We start from the raw sequence: 20,791 nt of genomic DNA on the forward strand, positions 1-20,791 counted from the left end.
ATTTTTGTTTGGTTGCGTTTACGGGAAAGTTTCGAACGCCACTAACCTGAGTTAGCTCTAGCGTCGTAGCCCTTCAGTGAAACTATTACTCAGCAAAAAGCAGAACGAAATATATCTTGAAGAAAAAACCGGTTATTTTCTTCTGACACAGACTGTATTTTCAATAAATCCAATTCAAGAAAAAATAATCCCAGTCAATTTTTGAATATTACAGAGCTCATATGTGTACTTTCACCACTTCTTTACCACAAGTTATTTTTCAAGAGGTGACTCACAATGAAGGCATTTGAACCGTCCGCTATTACACTACGGTATTTTCATTAGCAAACAAATCGTTGCTACTAGCCAAAATTGTTTTTGGTTATGTTGGTATACTCTTCATATGTATGAACGTATGTGATGTTTCATTGTCAATTCATTCTTAGTTTAGTATCGACGTGTCACAGTTTTTTCTACAAAGCAAAAAAATCACGCATCAGGCAGTGATTCAATTTTTATTTTTGGAAGCTTTAAAAGCAAATCAATTAGTACAGTAGAAATGTGGGTTGCTGAATTTTAACGTGGTCCTACAAGCCTTGAAGACGATCCACGTCAAGAACGTCCAAAAACGTGTTGTTGCTGGACAGAAATCATCTAAAAAATACTGGATATCTATCGAAAAATGGTCAAGTGACTGAAAGAGATTTAGTAGAAGCCTTTTTTTTTGGTGGGTGAGGGAGGTAGGGATCAAAATGCCTTCGCACTTACAGCGACCATCGTATACTGCGTCGTCTGGTGTAGCCACTAAAACGATACCGCCTCTCCTTTTGGGGAGACACTCTTCCCGGGACTACTTTCTATATTACTTCTGGACTTCCATAAAGGACCCATTCTATTCACCGGCGTCTGGGTCCACCATATTTGTAGCCAACTTTCATGCTGTAGGGTCGCCTTCTTGTGTGTCTACCTGTGAGGCTTCGCTTTGTTGCACTGTGTCGAGGTCTATCTTTTTTCCGTAGTAAGTCTTCGATGTATCTCTTAACCGCGTTCCAGCAGTCCTCACACTCGAGAATTTTGCTGATTATGTTGCTTGGCGCGATTTCGCCAATCTGCTCCCTCAGAGCATTTCTTTCCACAAACCATCTATGACAACTAAAAAACGTGTGTTCAACGTCATCGCTCAGCGCTTCGCAGTATGTGCACTTGGAATCGCTTACCTTTCCCATGCGGTATAGGTATCTCTGGAAGTATCCGTGGCCCGAGAGGAACTGAATTAGGAAGTAGTTCACTTCACTGAAGTTCCTTTGGATCCATTTGTCAATTGATGGAATATGTTTCGCCGTCTATCTACCAATCGGTTCAGTGTCCCATCAGCTTTGCCACCGCATTATGGTTTGGCATCTCTGTTCTGAGAAGCTAGTGATGACATAATTCTTCTTGGAGTCCCACGCATTCTTTCGTTCTCGGACCATGCGGTCGACTGATATCTACCCGTTGATCATGAAAATTGCTGCGCCTGGGACAGTGCAGTAGGCTGAGGAAACTCTGAGTACCGTTGTTCGTTGCACAGCATCCATTGCTTTGCGCTTGGCCCTGCAGTTTAGCACAGCTCCCCATACTTCGCTGCCGTACAGGAGAATTGAGTTTTTGGCCGCCATAATTTGCTTTTTCTTGCTCTGTATTGGCCCACCGATGTTTGCCATTAATCTGCATAGCATTCCCGGAACTTTTGCTGCTTTGATAGCCGCATGCCATATCAGTACCTAGAAAGCAAGCCTGCAGTCAAGTTGAATACCTAGGTATTTCACTACGTTTTGGATCTCTAAGAACATGTCGCCTATTTGCATGCTGACCTCGAGTGGCATGTGACATCGTATCATAAGAATGACTTCGGTCTTATATAATATTTGGCGAGTTCCAGACCGTGGTCCTCATGCCATATTTGCGTTCTTATCATAACTTGGTTTAGCTTCCTTCCAGCGTGTGGTATCCCACTAGATATGTATCTTCTGGCATTTTTATGCTGAATATCTCGTCTCAGCTCAAATTCCAGAGATCGTGGCCGAGAATAGATCCTTGAGCTGCGTCAGACGTTACCGCTGCTGTTTTCTGTTTTCACGTCCGCTCAGGTGGCTCTGGTGAATCTTTAGCAACCCTTGAAGTCTCATTGGGCAGTGTAAGCAATATTTTGATTGAATTGGAATAAAAACATATTCGAATCCGACTTTCTCATTTTGAGCGTTTTCGAAAGGATAAAGTGGATTTTGTGCATCGATTCATCACTATGGAAAAGACTGGATCTGTCGTCATGACTCTGGGTCAAAACAAAGACTGGTGGGAGTCTGATTCTTCGGCTCCGAAGGTGTTAGCATCAGTTTTTTAGGATGAAAAAATACCCAGAAAAGAAAACATTTTTTTTTCATCCACATAATGCACCGTGTCACAAGAGCATTTTAAAATGGTTATAACCCATGTATTCGTATTCATAAGATTTAGCCGCTAGCGACTTCCCTCTGTTCCAGACCTGAAAAACGTTTTTCATCAAATGATGAGATCATAACTGCTGTATAAGCTTTCGGAATTCACAGAGAAGTCGTTGGTTCAAATCTCGGTGAAACACCAAAATTAGAGAAAAAACATTTTTCTAATAGCGGTCGCCTCTCAGCAGGCAATGGCAAACCTCCGAGTGTATTTCTACCATGAAAAATCTCCTCATAAAAATATCTCCATTCGGAGTCGGCCTAAAACTGTAGACCCCCCCATTTGTAGAACAACATCAAGACGCACACCACAAATAAGAGGAGGAGCTCGGCCAAACACCCAAAAAGGGTGTACGCGCCAATTATATATATATGTATATTGAACAACCTAGTATATGCTCCACTAGCTTGATAAGTGAATGTCACTCAACTGAGTTTTGATAAGTAAAATATCGCTTAAGCGAATAGGTTGATAAGTGAAACAAATTATCAAAAATGATTAGGATTTTGTTGCACCACCAATTCTTACTGGCCACTTATCATCTTTCATTCCGCTAATTTTTGCATGGATTTGCCAAATATAATAACAGTTGTCATATCAATGATAAGTAACATATATTCAGTCTCAATGTATTAATCAGTATCAAAATATTAAAGAATTACTTATAATTCGATAGTTTGTTGTTGGAATGCTAAGCTGTGTCTTTAAAGCTAAAAAATGTATTCATTGTAAATTACTAAGTTATGTAATAAAATCGTTAAATCTCGACTCTTCCAAATGCCAAAAAAGTCCCACGCAGCAAGAAAAAAAATTGCCAAGTGCAGTTTAACGGCATCCTTGGATAGCATTTCATTATTTTCTGAGTGCATTGGAAGATCGCTTTATGTCACAATTAGAAAAAAGTTTTTTATGATTTTTGATTTATCTCATCCTTGAAGTTTAGATGGATCCCCAGTATTTGGTTTAGCAAGCATACTCAGCCATGGCAACTCAGCTTTAAAAATGTCAAATAAACGGATGGACAACTTAAAAGCCTGTGGCATCTATGGATGTAATGAATTTGAAAATGGAAAGGTTTTCTAGATGAATCAATACCATTGGTTCTTACAAAAATGTTGAACAAATAATTGTGTGAAATAACAGATTCTCAAACGCCTCATAAATCAAGATAGCGTTCGGATATGTGTAACACATAAATTTTAATAACAATAACGCTTAATTCTTACTAGTCTAAGCCAACTGGCTAACTCGGCAATGAGCGTGCCATAGCAGTTTAATTTATTTTCATTAAAGGGTAAAAGCTTTAGTTCAAAGAACTAGTTTTCACATGCAAAGTCTGAATAAAAGGTCATATCGTTTGTGTATCGCTGTCAAGAAACAAATACGAGTACGATTTACAAATCTCTGGACCAACTTGCTAACTCTTGGAATGTGAGCGTGCTTGCAGCTGTGCGCATACTGACTCTTAATACATTCATTATTTTATTCAATATAAAATCTTTTTTTTTTTCATTTCAAAATAACGGTCACACACGAAAACAAACACTTCAGTGCAACTATAAATTATTTATGCACAATTGACATGTACCAAATGACTGTGCACCACTGCCAGTGGAACGAAAACTGCAACCAACGGTAAGTAGCTCACACTGGAGCTACCTACTCGTAATTTAATAATCAGCGCTTACTACTTGAATAGCTAAAAGAGTGCACTTGCGCGGCCAATAATCAAGCAGCCAGCCACTAAAAGATAAGTATGCGTTGATAAGACGTAAATGCGAAGTTAATGTGCCGCCGCATGTAACGGTTATGCAGTATGCAACGCTATGCGAGAGCATAATAGGTATTTAACAAGTTTGCAGCGTCTAGCAGTAACTAGATTTAGTAACGTCCAGCTTATACGAATGTATGCATATGTACATCCGCATTAGGATGGTCTTACTGCATAGTGGAATATTTGATTTAAAAAAATTTACGAATTAATTAAAAGGGCACTTTTATTCATCGCTGCCTTAAAGCCATTCTGCGTATTTGGTGGCCTTATAACTGGATATCGAATGACAAGCTTATTACTCGAAGTGGTTAAAAACCAATTGAAATTGAAATTTATTAACAAAAATGGCAATAGATTGATGATACAATCCATAAACCTGCTACTGATATCGGCAGAATATCGTTGGACTGGCACCCGCAAGGCTCTCGTCGTAGAGCCAAAAGGAACATGGAGGTGAAACCTATGTAATGAAATGGCTGCTGAGGATTCGCTCACGTGGCTACAGATAATGTTAAAAGCTGCAAATCGACCCGAATGGAACTTATTTGTTTAGGCACTTTGCGCCTGCGGCCGGTGCGCTAGCAAATAATAATAATAATAGTAATTTAAGGGGCAGAAAAGTTATTATTTATTTTATCATCGAAATTTTTCAAAACAAAAACATTTAATGTGAAACAATCTCGCAACTGTTGTTTTCATTTCTCCAAAGAAATGTAATCTCATTATATGTCGGTACTGCGAAAATATTGTCTTACGCCATGTGTAAATGTTAATAGGACTATGAATAAGTTCGTTTCGGTTTTACAACAGATGGCGTAACTTGATTATTATTCCATCGATCCACATTTCCAAACATTCATTGGAGAGCTACTGTCGTAAGGCACAAACGTCAGTATAAGTTTTTTATTTGAAGCGTAAACAACAATATTTTTACCACACTTGAAAATGTCGAATTTCGTGCCAAATAATGTGTTTTTGCGGGGAATTCTTCTTCATTATTTTAATATGAAGAAAAAAGCAGCCGAAAGTCATCGTATCTTGGTGGAAGTTTATGGTGAGCATGCTCTATCTGAGCGAACGTGCCAGAAGTGGTTTGCACGCTTTAAAAGTGGTGATTTTGGCTTGGAAGACGAAGAACGCGAGGGTGCGCCGCCAAAGTTCATGGATACCGAATTGGAGGAATTGCTCGATCAAGATCCGGCTCAAACGCAAGAAGAGGTTGCAAAAACTTTGGGAGTTGATCAATAAACCATTTCCAAACGTTTAAAAGCCATGGGAATGATCCGAAAGGTAGGCCATTGGGTGCCGTATGAATTGAAGCCAAGAGACGTTGAACGCCGTTTTATGGCATGCGAACAACTGCTTCAACGGCACAAAAGAAAGGGTTTTTTGCATCGAATTGTGACTGGCGATGAAAAGTGGGTCCATTACGACAATCCAAAACGTCGGGCAACGTATGGATACCCTGGCCATGCTTCAACATCGACGTCGGCGCAGAATATTCATGGCCTGAAGGTTATGCTGTGTATCTGGTGGGACCAGCTGGGTGTTGTGTATTATGAGCTACTGAAACCGAATGAAACGATTACGGGGGATGTCTACCGACGACAATTGATGCGTTTGAGCCGAGCACTGCGAGAAAAACGGCCGCAATACGCCGATAGACACGACAAAGTTATTTTGCAACATGACAATGCTCGGCCACATGTTGCACAAGTGGTCAAAACATACTTAGAAACGCTCAAATGGGATGTCCTACCCCACCCGCCGTATAGTCCAGACCTTGCGCCATCCGATTACTATCTCTTCCGATCGATGCAACATGGCCTGGCTGACCAGCACTTCCGTAATTACGATGAAGTCAAAAAATGGATCGATTCGTGGATTGCGGCAAAACCGACCGAATTTTTCACAAAGGGAATCCGTGAATTGCCAGAAAGATGGGAAAAAGTAGTAGTAAGCGATGGACAATATTTTGAATATTAAATTTGTAACCATTTTACGTCAATAAAGTTTCAAATTTCGAAAAAAACCGCACGAACTTATTCATAGTCCTATTACGTATTTATTATGAGCAAAGAATAAGAAAACACAAATTACATATTGAATATAATATCACTATTCACTTATCTAACTTATTTTTACTTTTATAATAACCGCAAAAATAGTGGACCACCATTAAGCATATTCCACAAACTTTCCTTACTATGGACCTATTTTTACGTGATAGAATATTTAAATATTTTAAAATTGAAGGTTAGACACTGGGTTGGGGGGCCAACTTTTAAATATGCCTATTAGCACACTCACACACTCAATATGTGTATTTAAATTTTCTTCTGCTTTTCCGACGATCACATTTCCCGGTTGTTGTCTTTTTCTTTCTGGAAATCCGATTTTCCGATTGAGGCCACACGCAAATGCGGGTCAGCGATGTCGCGTAATTACAGCGCGTGCGTTCGTGCCCAATTGTCCACCAGTTTCTACACAAAACTCTGCTATGAAAACTGCTATTCCACCTACATACCCGCGATTGCAGCTTCTTATAATCTGTTCACAAATCTCAAAAGGAAAAAAATCACACACCATACGTAAGAAGTGTGGCCAAGGATAAGTGACATAACTTCCGCAAAAACTCACTGTGGAACGCACTAGCCAGTTGAGCGCCGCTTCGCCTGATCGCTGACCTTTGTGTGCGCGCCCATCAACGACGCCGAAACCGCGGTGTTGTTTGTCGTGCGTGCATGCACTATGTTGCCATCCCCTGGCGCACTTATCCTTTCTGTTAAAACCAGCGTGAACGAAGCGCCTTTGAGCTCAAATCGATTTGTGTTTGCTCGTATGTTTTTTTTTTTTTTTTTTTTTTCAGTACGAGTATTTGGAGGTTGAGCCTCTTAGGCGTGGAAATAAAAGTACAAACGTTTAATTGCCAGTTTACATATCGGCAAAAGAAGAAAACAAGCGCACAAGAAATGCATTTACTGCTATGGCATTATTTCCGCAACTTCAGCGTAGTGCAGATTTTTTTGTTTCAACACTGTGCTTGACAATTTTTACGGTTTATTGTACCCTTTCAAACGTTTGTTGCGCTTCACGTTTTTTCACCTTTTTATTTATTGTATCTTTTTTGATGGTCAATACGAGGAATTTCCAGCGCGTGTCCGTTTCATTCGCAACAAATCGGTAATCTGTTGGTCTGTTACAATTTGTAGCAACCTTTTTACTCGCTAATGGTTGCACTTTTCCAATTAGACGAATCAAACGATTCTCTGTTTTTTTATTTCTTTCTTCTTTTTGGCAACATCATCACATACTTCTTATACCTTTCACGGAAATTTCATGGTATTTGAAGTACGTAAGTTCAATATTTGTAATTAGCTGTTGCATAGCCAACCTGAATTGTCATGAGATGGGGCTCTAAATTGAAATGACAAGTTATAATCATAGTTGGGCGTCAATTTACGCGCGAGATATCGCAGTGAGACGAAGAGTTGTCTCAATGCGCAAAAAAAAGCATCCAAAAATGTAGGCTGCTCGAATTGCTATCTCCTCCGTGGCTAATGTACCCAGACATCTCCGTGCAAAAAACAATGTACAAAGGGCGCACAGAAAGTTTCACTTTGGTAATTTACACTCAAGATAAATTTAAAATACCCAGGTAGTTCAATATTCAAATTTGGCCATAGAAGCTAAATATATTCCCCATCCTGGAGATGTTACCGTGCAGTGGAGCGATGTCAAAGCGATAACACTGTTGTAGTCGAAAAATATATGAACGTTCTAGTAAAATCTGTCAGTTAGGGGTAAGCTTACTGTATAATGATTTCATATGAAACAAAAGGAGAAAGTCGAGACAATTGAACACAAGTGTTACGTTAAAATTTTTCTGAAGAAAAAATGACAGAAAATTAAGTTTTAAAATTTATTCTTAAATTTCGTTGAAAAAAACCCTAATATTTCTGCCCATAAAAAATTCATTTTAATAGTTGGCATTTTTTCTCTCCAACGATCAACAAACCAGTCAAAACCTAGAACAGTGAAATAGAAGATTTATAGGAAAAAAAATTGAAAGCCAATAAGAGGCAGTACAGAAACTTTCTCGATTGTTGTTTTTTTTAATAAGACAGCCCGCAGTTTTCTAACACACTCACACTCCTTCAAGGATAACAAAAATACAAGGTGAAGTCCAAAATGGGGCCATCTTTTTAATGAGTTAGTGCGTTGGAAGTTATATCCCTAGCTGACTTCCAGTGAAAGCTTGGTGATATTCGATTCAGTGGAAGCGAAGTTATTGCGTCTAAAGTGTCAGTATGTTTGTGTCATCGGTACAAAAATTAGTTTCGAAGAAAGAGCTAATAAAAATATTTTGTTTTAAAATCGGTGAAACGTTTACCGAAACATTTGTATTGATGAAAAAAGTTTATGGCGAAGATTGTCTATCTCGTTCATGAGTGGTTTGCACGTTTCAGAGATGGCTATGAGGACATAAAGGAGAATGAACATACGGGCCGCCCAAAGTCAATAATCACCGAAAACTTCATCGAAATTGTTCGTAAATTTATCGAAGATGAACCGAAATCATAGTTGAAATTCATGGAATCGGAGTTGAATATCTCCAAAACGTCGATTAATCGCATTTTAACTGATCATTTAGGCTTACGAAAGGTCTGTGCACGTTTCATTCCGCACAAGTTAACTGAGGACCAAAAATTACTCAGAATTCAACATTCGAACGACTTCATTAAAGAGGCGAGCAAAGACGAGAACTTCCTTTATCACATTGTAACTGGTGATGAAACGTGCTGTTTCCAACATGAACCTGAAACTAAGCGTCAAAGTGCCGAATGAAAGGCCCCACACGAGCCACCACCCAAAAAATCGCGTTTGGGGAAGTCAAAAATCAAGTCGATGCGCATTTGTTTTTACGATTCCAAGAGAATTGTCCACAAGGAGTTCGTGCCAACGGGCCAAGCCGTCTATGCAATTTTCTAACTTGCCGCGAAGGAGGAAGCTGGCGCTTATTGCATGATAATGCACCATCTCATTGATCCACTCCTGTGACTGATTTTTTGAGTAGAAATCGCATTTTAACCATCAATCACTCACCGTATTCGCCTGATATGGCTCCCTGTGACTTCTACCTATTTCGCAAAATAGCATTAAGCCATGAAAGGAAAACGTTTTGCGTCCATAGAGGCCATCCAAAACGCTTGTACCGACATCCTGAAGGATACTGTAGTCAATGACCTGAAACACTCTTTCTAAAAGCTTTTAGAACGCGCCAAACAGCGTATCAAAGCCAGAGGGGGCTATTTTCAATAAATAAACTCGAAGTTATTAAAACAAAGCATCTGCCGTTTCTATTTTAGCTCAGTCTTGCTTATTTTAGACTTCACCTTCTATATAGGTATATTCTAAATCCCTGTGACTTCATTTATATCACTTCGAAGGGGTAAAAAAACTTGTTTATTTGAGCACCAATGCCCGGCTACAGATCAAACAGGGATTAGCTCTATCCAGTAGATGATACTTGAACGGCGGAAAATAAAGGGTTTTGTGCATCGCATCGTCACTGGCGATGAAAAATGGATCTATTATGATCACATGATGTTATGAACCAAGTCCACCCGACAGCGAAAATAAGATGCGTGCTTCAAAAGTTATGTTATGCATCTGGGGAGATCAGAAGGGTGTCATCTATTAAGAACTGCTTCAACCATATGAAACCATCACTGGCGATCGTTACCGACTGCAGCTAATGCGTTTGAATCGTGTTCTCAAAGAAAAGTGGCCGTAAAGGGACGGTAGACATGACAAACTGACTTTGCTGCATGACAAAGCCAGGCCACACGTTGCTAAATCGGTTCAGAAATATTTAGAGGGACTGAATTGGGAAATCTTGCTCCACCCGCCGTATTTCTCTGACATTGCACCTTCGGATAACCATCTGCTCCGATCAATGCAGTCAGCCTTTATTGGAGAGCGGTTCACTTGTTACGAGAGCATTGCAAACAGGCTCAGTGAATGGATCAAGTCAAAAGAACTCGAATTTTTCGTCAAAGGAATCCGTATGCTGCCTGAAAGATGGAGTAAAGTTGAAGCTTTCAATGGCACAAAAAAGCTATTTTTATCACGGCTACAAAAATTAGAAAATATTTAAATGGATTTAAAAATATTTGAAGTTTTAAGCTTTAATTTGGAGTTATTTTATCCGATTAGTGCTTCCAGCGACATTTGATCTTAAGACAAAATTCAGCAAAATCCGTACATCCGATGCCGACTCGCCTTATTTTTGACTTTCTTTTTTTGTTATTTTATATTTCTTATTTAAAGAAAAAAATTGTAAATTCGCTTCACAACTTAAGGATTTGTTGTACTACAAAGTGTTTTATTTTGTATACGTTTTCTCTTCCACGCATTGAAACCGATTGTCGTTGTTGTACCAAAATGATTAGCCTATCTACAAACAACAATGCATAGAATGCACGACAAACAACTTTTTTCAGAGATAGGATTTTTTCGTTAGTGTTGTTATTATTTTTTTTTTTAGTTTCGTTGTCGCTACTGTTTTTCGATGTTTTTATCAGTGCTGGTTTTGTTATTTTCTTCATTGTTGTTTAAGGTTTGTTTGGTTTTTCTCCATGTACTGTAGATTGCGACTAACTGTTCTTCCTACAGTAAAGTAAAAACAGTAAAACAATGCCAACGAAAAACGTATTGCCAAATTCCTCAGCTCAACGTTGGACACCGGCAAAAGCTAATTGGCTTTTCAATTGTCTTTTTTTGTTGTATATTTTTTTGTTGTCTTTTGTTCAAGAATGCTAATGGCCAACGGTCAACGTCAGCGATTTGTCATTGCAGTAACTCAGATCAGCTTAACAGCTACTTTGCATGCGAGTTTGAAAATACAGGACCAATTTTTTGGAGTAATGCAAATTTTAATAACAGTTCCTCCGAAACCGCTCCCGTACTGACAAATGAGCTAAAATTATATTTTGTTTCCTTATAATTTATTGTTTTTATACCCGCGTACACTTGCGCCGAAGCTTATTTTAATTTTGTTTACATAACGGTTGTATGTAACAGCATAAAAGGATTGAAATAGACGTACATAGACATACTATTGTATATAAACTAAAAGACTCAGCATGATGAGAGTAGCCGGATTAGCCATGTCTGTCCATGCGTCTGCCCGTGAGCACAATTACTCGAGTAAATGGTCCAAGTCGGTCAATAACCACGCCCACTTGTCATATAACGGTAATTTTCAACAAAATAAAAAGAAGTACGAAGTGGCGCTAAATTAATCATCCAATTTTGTTTTTGAGTAGCTTTTTTGCTAAATCATTAAACTCAGCTCTTCGGAAATAATTTTTTCATGATGCTACCAATACCAAATACCGCTTGCATTCGCTACGATAATAAATTAAAGTCAAGGAAAATCACCTAATAAAAAAATTAAATAATAAAAAATAATATACATAAGTATTTGCATACCCGGGTTTTTACTCAGAGCCTTGCGAAGGCGTCAAAATATTAGTAGAAGAAAATGTCTTGTAGAAAATCTTACCAAATACTCGGCTTTACCAAATATATATTTATTTTTTGGGAGATATGTTTTTTTTTTGTCTGTTTTTTTTTTGTCGGGACAACTAGCAAGTGCAGCACTCAGCCATGAATTAAGTTCATTGTATTACACTTGGATTCCTTTTTAATTTTTTTCTTTAAATCTACCCGATCTCCGAAGAAATCTTAGAAGATCTTGTGGTGCCAAGGAGCCAAGATGGTCGCTTCTTAACACATCAGTGCCAAAGACCTCAAACCTGATTCGAGCGAAGGCGGGGCAGACGCACAGGAAGTGGTCCGCCGTCTCATCCTCCTCTTGACAAGCTGGGCAGAGTGCACTGTCTGAGATGCCCAACCTTTCCATGTGCTTCGCCTACAGAAAGTGGCCCGTCATCAGTCCAACCCGCCGTCTGCACTCGCCTCTGCTTAATGACAGAAGGGTTTGCGACAGTCGATCGGACATGACAGGTAACATCAGTTTAGTCCATCTGCAGTCTCTCTCAACCTGCCAAGCTCGCTTGTGGGTGATAGTTACCCATTTGCTAACCGTGGCTGTGATGGCCGCAGAAGAGAGTGGCAAAACGGCCTCTGGGCCAAAGAAGTTGGCCTCAGAGCCCATCTGTCCCACGTGTCCCGGGCCCCTTGTTAGCATCAGACTATTATGTCTACCGACATAGTTCAACCTGGATTTACAGGACTTGACTACCCCTGATGTGGTTGGGGGGTTGTCTAAGGCCAAAAGTGCAGCTTGGCTGTCGCTGCAGGCAAATATAGATCTGCCTCTCCATCGGTTTTTCACAACAAAGTTCATCGCTTCGTGAACTGCATACACCTCCGCTTGAAGCACAAGCAACATCATCCGCATATGCTTGTGCGTAGACTCCCGAAACGTTTAAGGTGGTGAGTAGAGGATCGATTACCATGCATCAGAGCAATGGAGACAGCACACCGCCTTGAGGGTGAAGACACCAGCAGATCTTCCTCTGCTCGCACCGAGACGATTCTTTGGGCCAGCATCGAACGAATCCAATTTACTAGCAGCCGGGGTACGCCGTGCCTACTAGCACACATATGTACTGTCAAAAGTGGCATTATCAAACGCCACCTCTATGTCTAAAAAGATGCCCATAGCGTAGTCCCTCCTGTCAATGGCCAGCTCTACCCTAGCAACAAGGTTTTGCAGTGCCGACTCGCAAGATTTTCCACCATGTAATTCATATAATATTATTTAATGATAATAAAGAGAGTAATATTGTATAATATATATGAATATGATAGTATGTATGTATGTACATCTTAACACACTAAACGCCAACTCAAAATTGAAACATTTTTAGAAGAGGGGAACAGTTGGCGATCGTAGTAGGTGAACGGTCCTAAGCCTCCGCGTGTATTTTTACCATGAAAATGCTGTTCATAAAAAACCAATTGCCGTTCGCAGGTGACATAAATCTGTAGGCATCTTCATTTGGGGAATAACGTCACGGCGCTCCCCCCAAACTGGAGGAGAAGCTCAACCAAACTCCCGGCAAAGGATGCTCGCACTAGATATAGATGTACGAGATATATATGTATGTACATATACGATAAATGGCTGCCCATTTAAGAGCTCACTTGGACAAAAAATCAAATTTGTCCGTTGTGATACCATACACTGGAAAATATAGAAGGAGAAACAGAAAAGGGAAAAAGAGAGAGGTGGCTCGGGTTTAGAGGAGAATGAGCATTAACCCCTTCAAGCTACTGATGAAATTCACAAAGTGTGTAATAAATAAGCTTGCTATGTAACACCGCTGGTGTAGCAAAAACGTGAGAGTCAAGATCTCTGAATCTTAGCCCGGCGAGATCAGGACAGCTGAGAAGACAGAAGTTAACATTTGTTGATGGAAAAAATGGGTGAAATACTAATTTTATGGAGCATTTTGAATTGCAGCCGAGTGGCTTGGTGCGTGACTACCATTCGGAATTCAGAGGCGACTTAGGTTCTAATCTCGGTGAAAGACTAAAATGAAGAAAAAAATGTCTTTCCTAATAGCGGTCGCCCCTTGGCAGACCATGGCAAACATCGGAATGTATTTCTGCCATGAAAAAGCTCCTCATAAAAAATATCTGCCATTCGGAGTCAGTTTGAAACTCACACAACATCAAAAGGTATACCACAAATAGGAGGAGGAGCTCGGCCAAACACCCAAAAAGGCTGTATATAACAGATTTTATTTATATAATATACTTGAATTGGTGCAAAAACCATTCTCGGAGTTTTAAAAATTGTCTACATATTATCTGGATTTAGGCATTTTAAGATCATATTTGGTCATTTTTATTTGGAAAAGCATACAAATAATAAAGAAATATGAGAAAGATAATATAAAAAAAGTTGTACTAATTTAGGTCACTAATTTTTGAGAATTTGTCATTATAGAATATTTTCACCAATAACTTAAATATTCGATATTTTACTGCGAGATCTTCAATGCTAATTTAATTTATTTGAATAATCATTTGCGCTTATATGATACATGAACCAACTGGCTGACTCATTCACCTTATTAATTGCTAACGACTGTTAAGTGAAAGTTAAATTAACCTAAAGTGGCATACAAACATACACAAAGAGAGATAATTATCAAATATTTACAATCATTTTAGATATGAATAACGAGCTGGCATTTATTATATGTATGTTTGTAAGTTAGTGTGTAGAAACATATTCAAGCAATTGCTTTTGAACGAATAAATAGTTTATTAATAATTGAATATGTAATCGCATACGAACTCTATGTAAGCTGGCAAGCAAACAAACATCTCGGGATGTAGATTGTCAGCCACACATGACACCAGTTAAAAACACACCCCCAACTGCTGACTGTCAGCGAAGTCATTCATAACTATAACAGCAATAAATTTTGGTATTCCACAGCAAGCAGTAAAACTTCCCTCACAAGCATATTAATGCAAATACATACATACATATGTACATTTATGCTTCTGCGCGAAGGCGAATGTGTAAGTTGTGGTGGAGCAAAGGAGTTGTGCACATAAACATACATATATGGTTGTGAGTACAATGTACACATACATACAAGTATATTACTAACAGTTTCCTTTGATCGTAAAGAGCGCTATTAATGATATGCCGCGATAAAAGTCAGCTCCAATTTGTATAGTGACATGTTAGTGCCCAGCAATCTATGCTGTCAGATATACCAAATGTGCTTGTACATACGCATGAACGTATGCATATGCATACGTATACATATACATATGCATACATCACAACCCACCATAAATAAACGTACATTAAACTGCGTACATTACTCATACGCTTCGTTATGCCGCAAACGTTTTAAGCTGCATAATCGAACTGTGCGCTTGTCGCAACTCGACCCATGTGCTGTGAATTTAATTGAGAAAATGTGAATAATATGATCATTCATATACACATTTGTAGGCAACAAAAATATTAAAAAAATGAAGGCATGACAGCGTTGCTGCCGACAGAAAGCAAGAAATTATAAAGGAATTACATTTTGTTGGCGACGCCTCAAAAAATCACTCATCCCATTTTATATGCAGATTTGATAAATACTCACCACATATATGTATGTATTGAAATATAGAAGACTGAAAAAACATCATTAAGACGCATGAGCAACAAGAACTGCAGTTGCTTTAAATGGCGTTGTCGTTTGAGCGCCAAGTGTATGCTTTTGCTTATTGATTTATGTGTGTACATATGTACAGAAAACTAAAATGCAGTTATGGTTTTACATATTTATGAAGCATGAAAGGAATCTTGTTAAGGTAAATGTGGGAAATACTGAAATGCCAAAAACGCTCGGTAGTTTAAAAATAGATGAGGAAATCTGAATAAAGATTTGTGGGGGCGTACACTTTTATTTAAACTTTTTCTCCGTTTTTCGGTTCTAACTTTAAATGAATGCATAAAATCTCGAAAATATTAACCCAAATTTCAAGTTGGATGGTGCAAAATTGACGAAGCTATAAGCATTTGAGAGCCCGTTACTCCAGACGGAGAGCTCGACTATACCTGTCCGACTTTTAAGCGATTTTCTGAAACCTAAAATCCCTAAGCGGCACAACTACAGAAACAACAGTTGATAAACTTTTTTATAATGAATCTTCATATAATTCCCCAGGTACTAAACTTATAATCGCAAATAAGCCGATTTTTTTTAGCAAAAATCGGTTTTTTATTTCCAAATGGTAGGAAAAATTTAGAAATCGAAAAAATACTCAAGAAACATCCTCATTAACAAATACATTTGGATTTTTCAAATGAGTTTTAATTATTGTTTTGTTTCAAGTAATGATGTACACTACAAAACAACCTTTTTCGAGGCGCCTTCGGAGATTCACTCTTACTCGCGCAATTTTCAATATTTAAATTTAGGAAAATACTAGATAATACCCAGCCTGCGTTGTTATGCCTCAATAAATGAAGTAAAAACAATAAATTTTAAAAAGTATTCAATAAAATTGTTTTTATTAATTTTTTATTTCAACCCAGCAGATAAACGGCATTTTTGGCTTTCCCATTTAGGGCCTAGATGAACAATTTATAAGGCGTAACAAGTCTAGAGTAGGCTATAAAACGTTAGACATAAAAAAACACAAAAATTTTTTAAGTTCAATACATACAACTTTATTTATCTACATATCATTCTTGAACTTTATTTTTTACCGATAGATATAATTGGAAACCCGGTGTCAGCACATTTTCTCCTTTCCAAAAAAAAAAAACACATGTTTATGTTATGTATATAGAATGATAATTCTGTGTTTCTATGTTCAAAATTCTGTTTTGCGTCGTTTGCTGCAAGTTAAGGATGAAATTTAGTGATGCCTATCCTACAATCAATCAGCAAAAGCCTGTATTTCTACCTGTATCCCTCGTTTCTTTACCTCTATTGGACAAATTATATTTTCGATTTCCTTATTAATGGAATATAATATTTTAGATCAATGTGGTATCACAAAGGATCAACCAACATAATCAGCCTACTCGTAAACCTTCCATAAGCAAAGCAAATATTTCCAAGTTTGAAATTAAAATATGTCGTGTCAATTTTCAAGTACTTATGTATATCTGCATTACACATAACCAAAAATATTTTTACAAAACAACATTTTTAATTTTCCCCTTTCTCACTCTTTTCAGGTGGTCGCACGCAACCCTGGTGGTGTCGTAACAATCGCAATGGTGGCTCCAACGGACGTTCAACCCTGTCAATCAAGCATCCCGCCGATAGCATACGAAGGCGTCCGAATAGCAACTCTGGAGTTTGGTCCTGGAGTCGTCGCTCTTCAGCCAGTCCCGATCAAATCGGTCCACCATCCTCGTCGCCCGCCGAAAATCATTACACACACATGGATGATGCATACAGTCCGGTTAATGAGGCATTGTACGCAGAATTGGATCGGGAATCGGTACGTTCAGGAAATCCGTCATATCAAAATACGGCCTACAGTCAGTGTGGTGAGGTGAGTTAAGGGAAATCGAAAAATGTACAGGTCTCGTTTCTGGGGTATTTGGGGGCACGGCCGCCGTAGCCGAATTAGTTAGTGCGTGAATACCATTTGGAAGTGCGTAGGTTCGAATCTCCTTGCTTGAAACACCAAAATGATAGAGACAAATTTATCTAATAGTGGTCGGCAGGCAATGGCAAACCTCCGGGTATATTTCTGCCATGAAAAAGCCCCTCACATAACACTGTACGGACCCGACTTAAAACAATTTGTTGAACAACGTTAAGACGCACGTCACAAAAAGAAAGAGGAGCTCTCCCAAACACCAAAAAAAGGTGTAAATGCCAATAGTCCATGTATATACATATATATTTAGCACTGCGATCCCTTCATGGATACAGAGTATTTCTCTGAGCCCAACTTCCTCAATAAATGTTAGTATTTATTTGTCCTATTTGATTGATTTTTATTTCCCCCTCTGGTAAAATATGTTTACCCAGGTGCTTGTGCCGCTTATGGCTCAGTGCTGGGTACGAGGTTTTGGCGGTCTCATCTTCCTCCCTATAAATCTGATGGGCAGGCTATTCCAAATTAGAAGGCGGTGTGTTTAAGGACCACCTCACCCAGTCAAGTACACATATTAGTCTGGCATCTCCAGGCTGGCCTCTGCAAAATGGATGGCTCTGATGATATGCCTATGCAAACCCAGCCCTTCATAAATGTGCGCAAGCCCAACCACCAATCGTCAAAGTTTAGGTACCAAGAAAGGTTAGCAACTGGTGCGCACGCTCTCCACGCCAGGTGACTGTGTATCACCAAATGTAAGCTCAAATGTGTCTTTAAATAAAATTAAAGTTAGTATAAAAAAATGTTCATTCCTAGTTGGGCTTAATGTAGTTGGGCTTAATGGATGGGGAAAATCAAATTCAAATTTACCAGCTGTATGGCATGTGGCTTTTAACTTCATATATAGAACTATATTTCTATAAATCAACTTAATTCAATTCTGCCCAAAAATATTCTTCCAACATGGCATAGTAGTAAATTCCATTGCCCGTCTCATGGCAATCATTTTCATTGACGAAAAAATATAGTCAATCTCACCTCCTGTCATGAAATCCACGTGTAGTCCCCTTTTTTGTGAATGCAAGTAAGACTCTTCAAGCACATGGAGGCTTATTGCTTTCTAATAATAAGTCCATATCATAAAACCGAAAATGAGCTTCTTCACTGAATATAATTACTCGATGAAATTCAAAATTTTCTTCAAACTTATGTAGTACTCAATCTGAGAATTTTCGGGGGAGAATTTACTTCTTGGTTTAATTTAATTTTTGCCAAGACCTTTAAGCAAAATTTATAATGTAGAATGAAAGATATCCATATCCCGGGCGCGCAACCGACTGGTTCGACACATTAAGAATCGATTCCACGGCAGTCGGTTCTACGTTACCGAAACGACCCGGATTTATGTCCGGCCAAGGATTGCCACTCCAGCAGCATTTCCCGTATGTAAGAATGGGGAATGTTTATGCTGCTACAACAATAATAACAAAAACAAAACATTAAGAATTGAAGCATTTACGGCTGCGCATTTTGGTGCTTGAATTGTTGATTTGTCTCACTTGTTTGATTAGCTTTTATTACGACCGATTTATCCATCATAAGAAATGGTGGCGATTGGCTTGATTTGCAAGACTTTCATATATGTAGGTACATACAAGTATCGTAATATATTTTATTATACGGCATTTGCTTTCCTTTAGCCTTCTTATCTGAAAACTAAATTTTCCTAACTAAAGGGATTGCGACAACTCCATACTTCTTGCCTCAACAACGACAATTAGAACAAACATATTATGCTAACCATCTCTTGAATATATTCATTTTTCACTTCTATATTACAGAAATACAATTTCCAACAACATGAACAGGACATTCCGATGGTAGTCTCATCAGCGCCCAGTAGCGCTTATTATTCTGACCTCTCAGTGACCGCCGTGCCAGGTGGCGGCAACGAGCGTGCCTATGAAATTGTCGGTTTAACAGTTATGTCACAGCCATTACCCAATTGGGATGGCAGCAGTGGTGGTGGCAGCGGCAGTGGTGTTGTAGGTATGGGTGTTGGCGGCACTCTTGGTGTACTTGGCAGCGGGGGACCCAATGAAGCTTCGCAGCGACGTATACCACGTTTAGCAGCCATAAATGAGACGAGCACAACAACTGTAGCCGCGTCAGTGCCCTCTGATTATGTATGAAATTTGGAGGATGAGAGGCGCAGTGAGGAAGCGGTATAGCGATTTTAAAATGCTATTATTTAATACTTATATACAAGTTTATATATGTACATGCATTCGTAGTTATGTACATGTGCATGTACATACATACAAATACTTTATAGCAATACGAATAGTTGTTAAGGAAGATAGCGAGCGAAAGTGGCTGTTGGTAGTGATTATTCGATACTTTTTCTTGCAGGTATCGATAACCCTTCCCCGAAACAAGTATTTTTTTTACTCGATACTTTTTTCATGTTTGGTACTTGGTATCGATATTCTTTTTGCATTATTTGCTTAATGGCAGCACTATAACTATTATTCATCATCAAAGTAGGACACACAAATTTTAATTTGCCATTCTTTTTTCGAGTTTACTTTTCTTGTATATTTTGTGTGTAATTGATTTTGAAAAGTTGAGATTTTGCAATTGCAAAGTATGTCATTTGATAGAAACACTAAGAACTTTTCTTTTCTAGACAACTCCAACAAGGTTAATCGTAATATTGATTAAAAAAGTCGCTATCTGAATTGTGAAATACCTAATTTGAAAGTAAATCATTTACATAATTTTGAAAAAATTAAATTTTTCCCGCCCTTTTATGAAATTTCAAATATGTATTTAGTATTCGTGGCATACCTTGTCCTTGCGAAAGACTTTTCTCGAAAGCAGGAATAGAATTACACAGACAAGAAACCGCCTGTCATATATATATTATATTTTAAGAAATTGGTTTTTTGTACTATTTTTTATTAAAATGTTATGCTAATTTGTGTGCATTTCGATTTGAAAAATTCAAGCAAAACGTGAAAAAATACTTATTTTAATAATTCAAATTTTTTATTCAGTACTTGAACATACACCATACTTTTTATCGATATTTGTTCATTACTTGATACTTTGTTTCGATACCAGAAGCAATTGAAAGTATCGATGCCAAGGTGGTATCGTACAATCACTAATTGTTGGCAGCACTTCTAGCAAAAAATAAACAATAACAACTTTAGTATAAACAAATGTGGTTTATAAAAGCCCATAATGAAATTCAACGAGCTTAAATTTGTTAATAAATAATTTTAATGTGAATTTTCTAAAGCTGTTGAAACAGTTATATTTTGCAAAGCATTAAGCGCTTTTATGTGCTATTTATGTAGATTATATGTTAGTTGATATGTATTTATGAAATAAAATTAAATTTTTTCACATATACGTAGTACATACGCA

At 38.2% G+C, this 20,791-nt stretch overlaps 1 protein-coding gene across 1 annotated transcript in view; it reads left to right on the forward strand.

The window, feature by feature from the left end:
• The window catches only part of LOC128861836 (uncharacterized), a 116,145-nt gene extending 95,453 nt beyond the window's left edge, over nt 1-20,692 (forward strand). Inside the window, exons 4-5 of the mRNA XM_054100210.1 lie at nt 16,983-17,305; nt 19,198-20,692. Coding sequence (XP_053956185.1) covers nt 16,983-17,305; nt 19,198-19,548 — 674 coding nt within the window. The 3' untranslated portion in view covers nt 19,549-20,692. The remainder of the gene's footprint in view (nt 1-16,982; nt 17,306-19,197) is intronic.
• The last annotated feature ends 99 nt before the right edge of the window (nt 20,693-20,791 follow it).

The sequence above is a fragment of the Anastrepha ludens genome, chromosome 4 (assembly GCF_028408465.1).
Source record: "Anastrepha ludens isolate Willacy chromosome 4, idAnaLude1.1, whole genome shotgun sequence".
Classification (NCBI taxonomy): domain Eukaryota; kingdom Metazoa; phylum Arthropoda; class Insecta; order Diptera; family Tephritidae; genus Anastrepha; species Anastrepha ludens.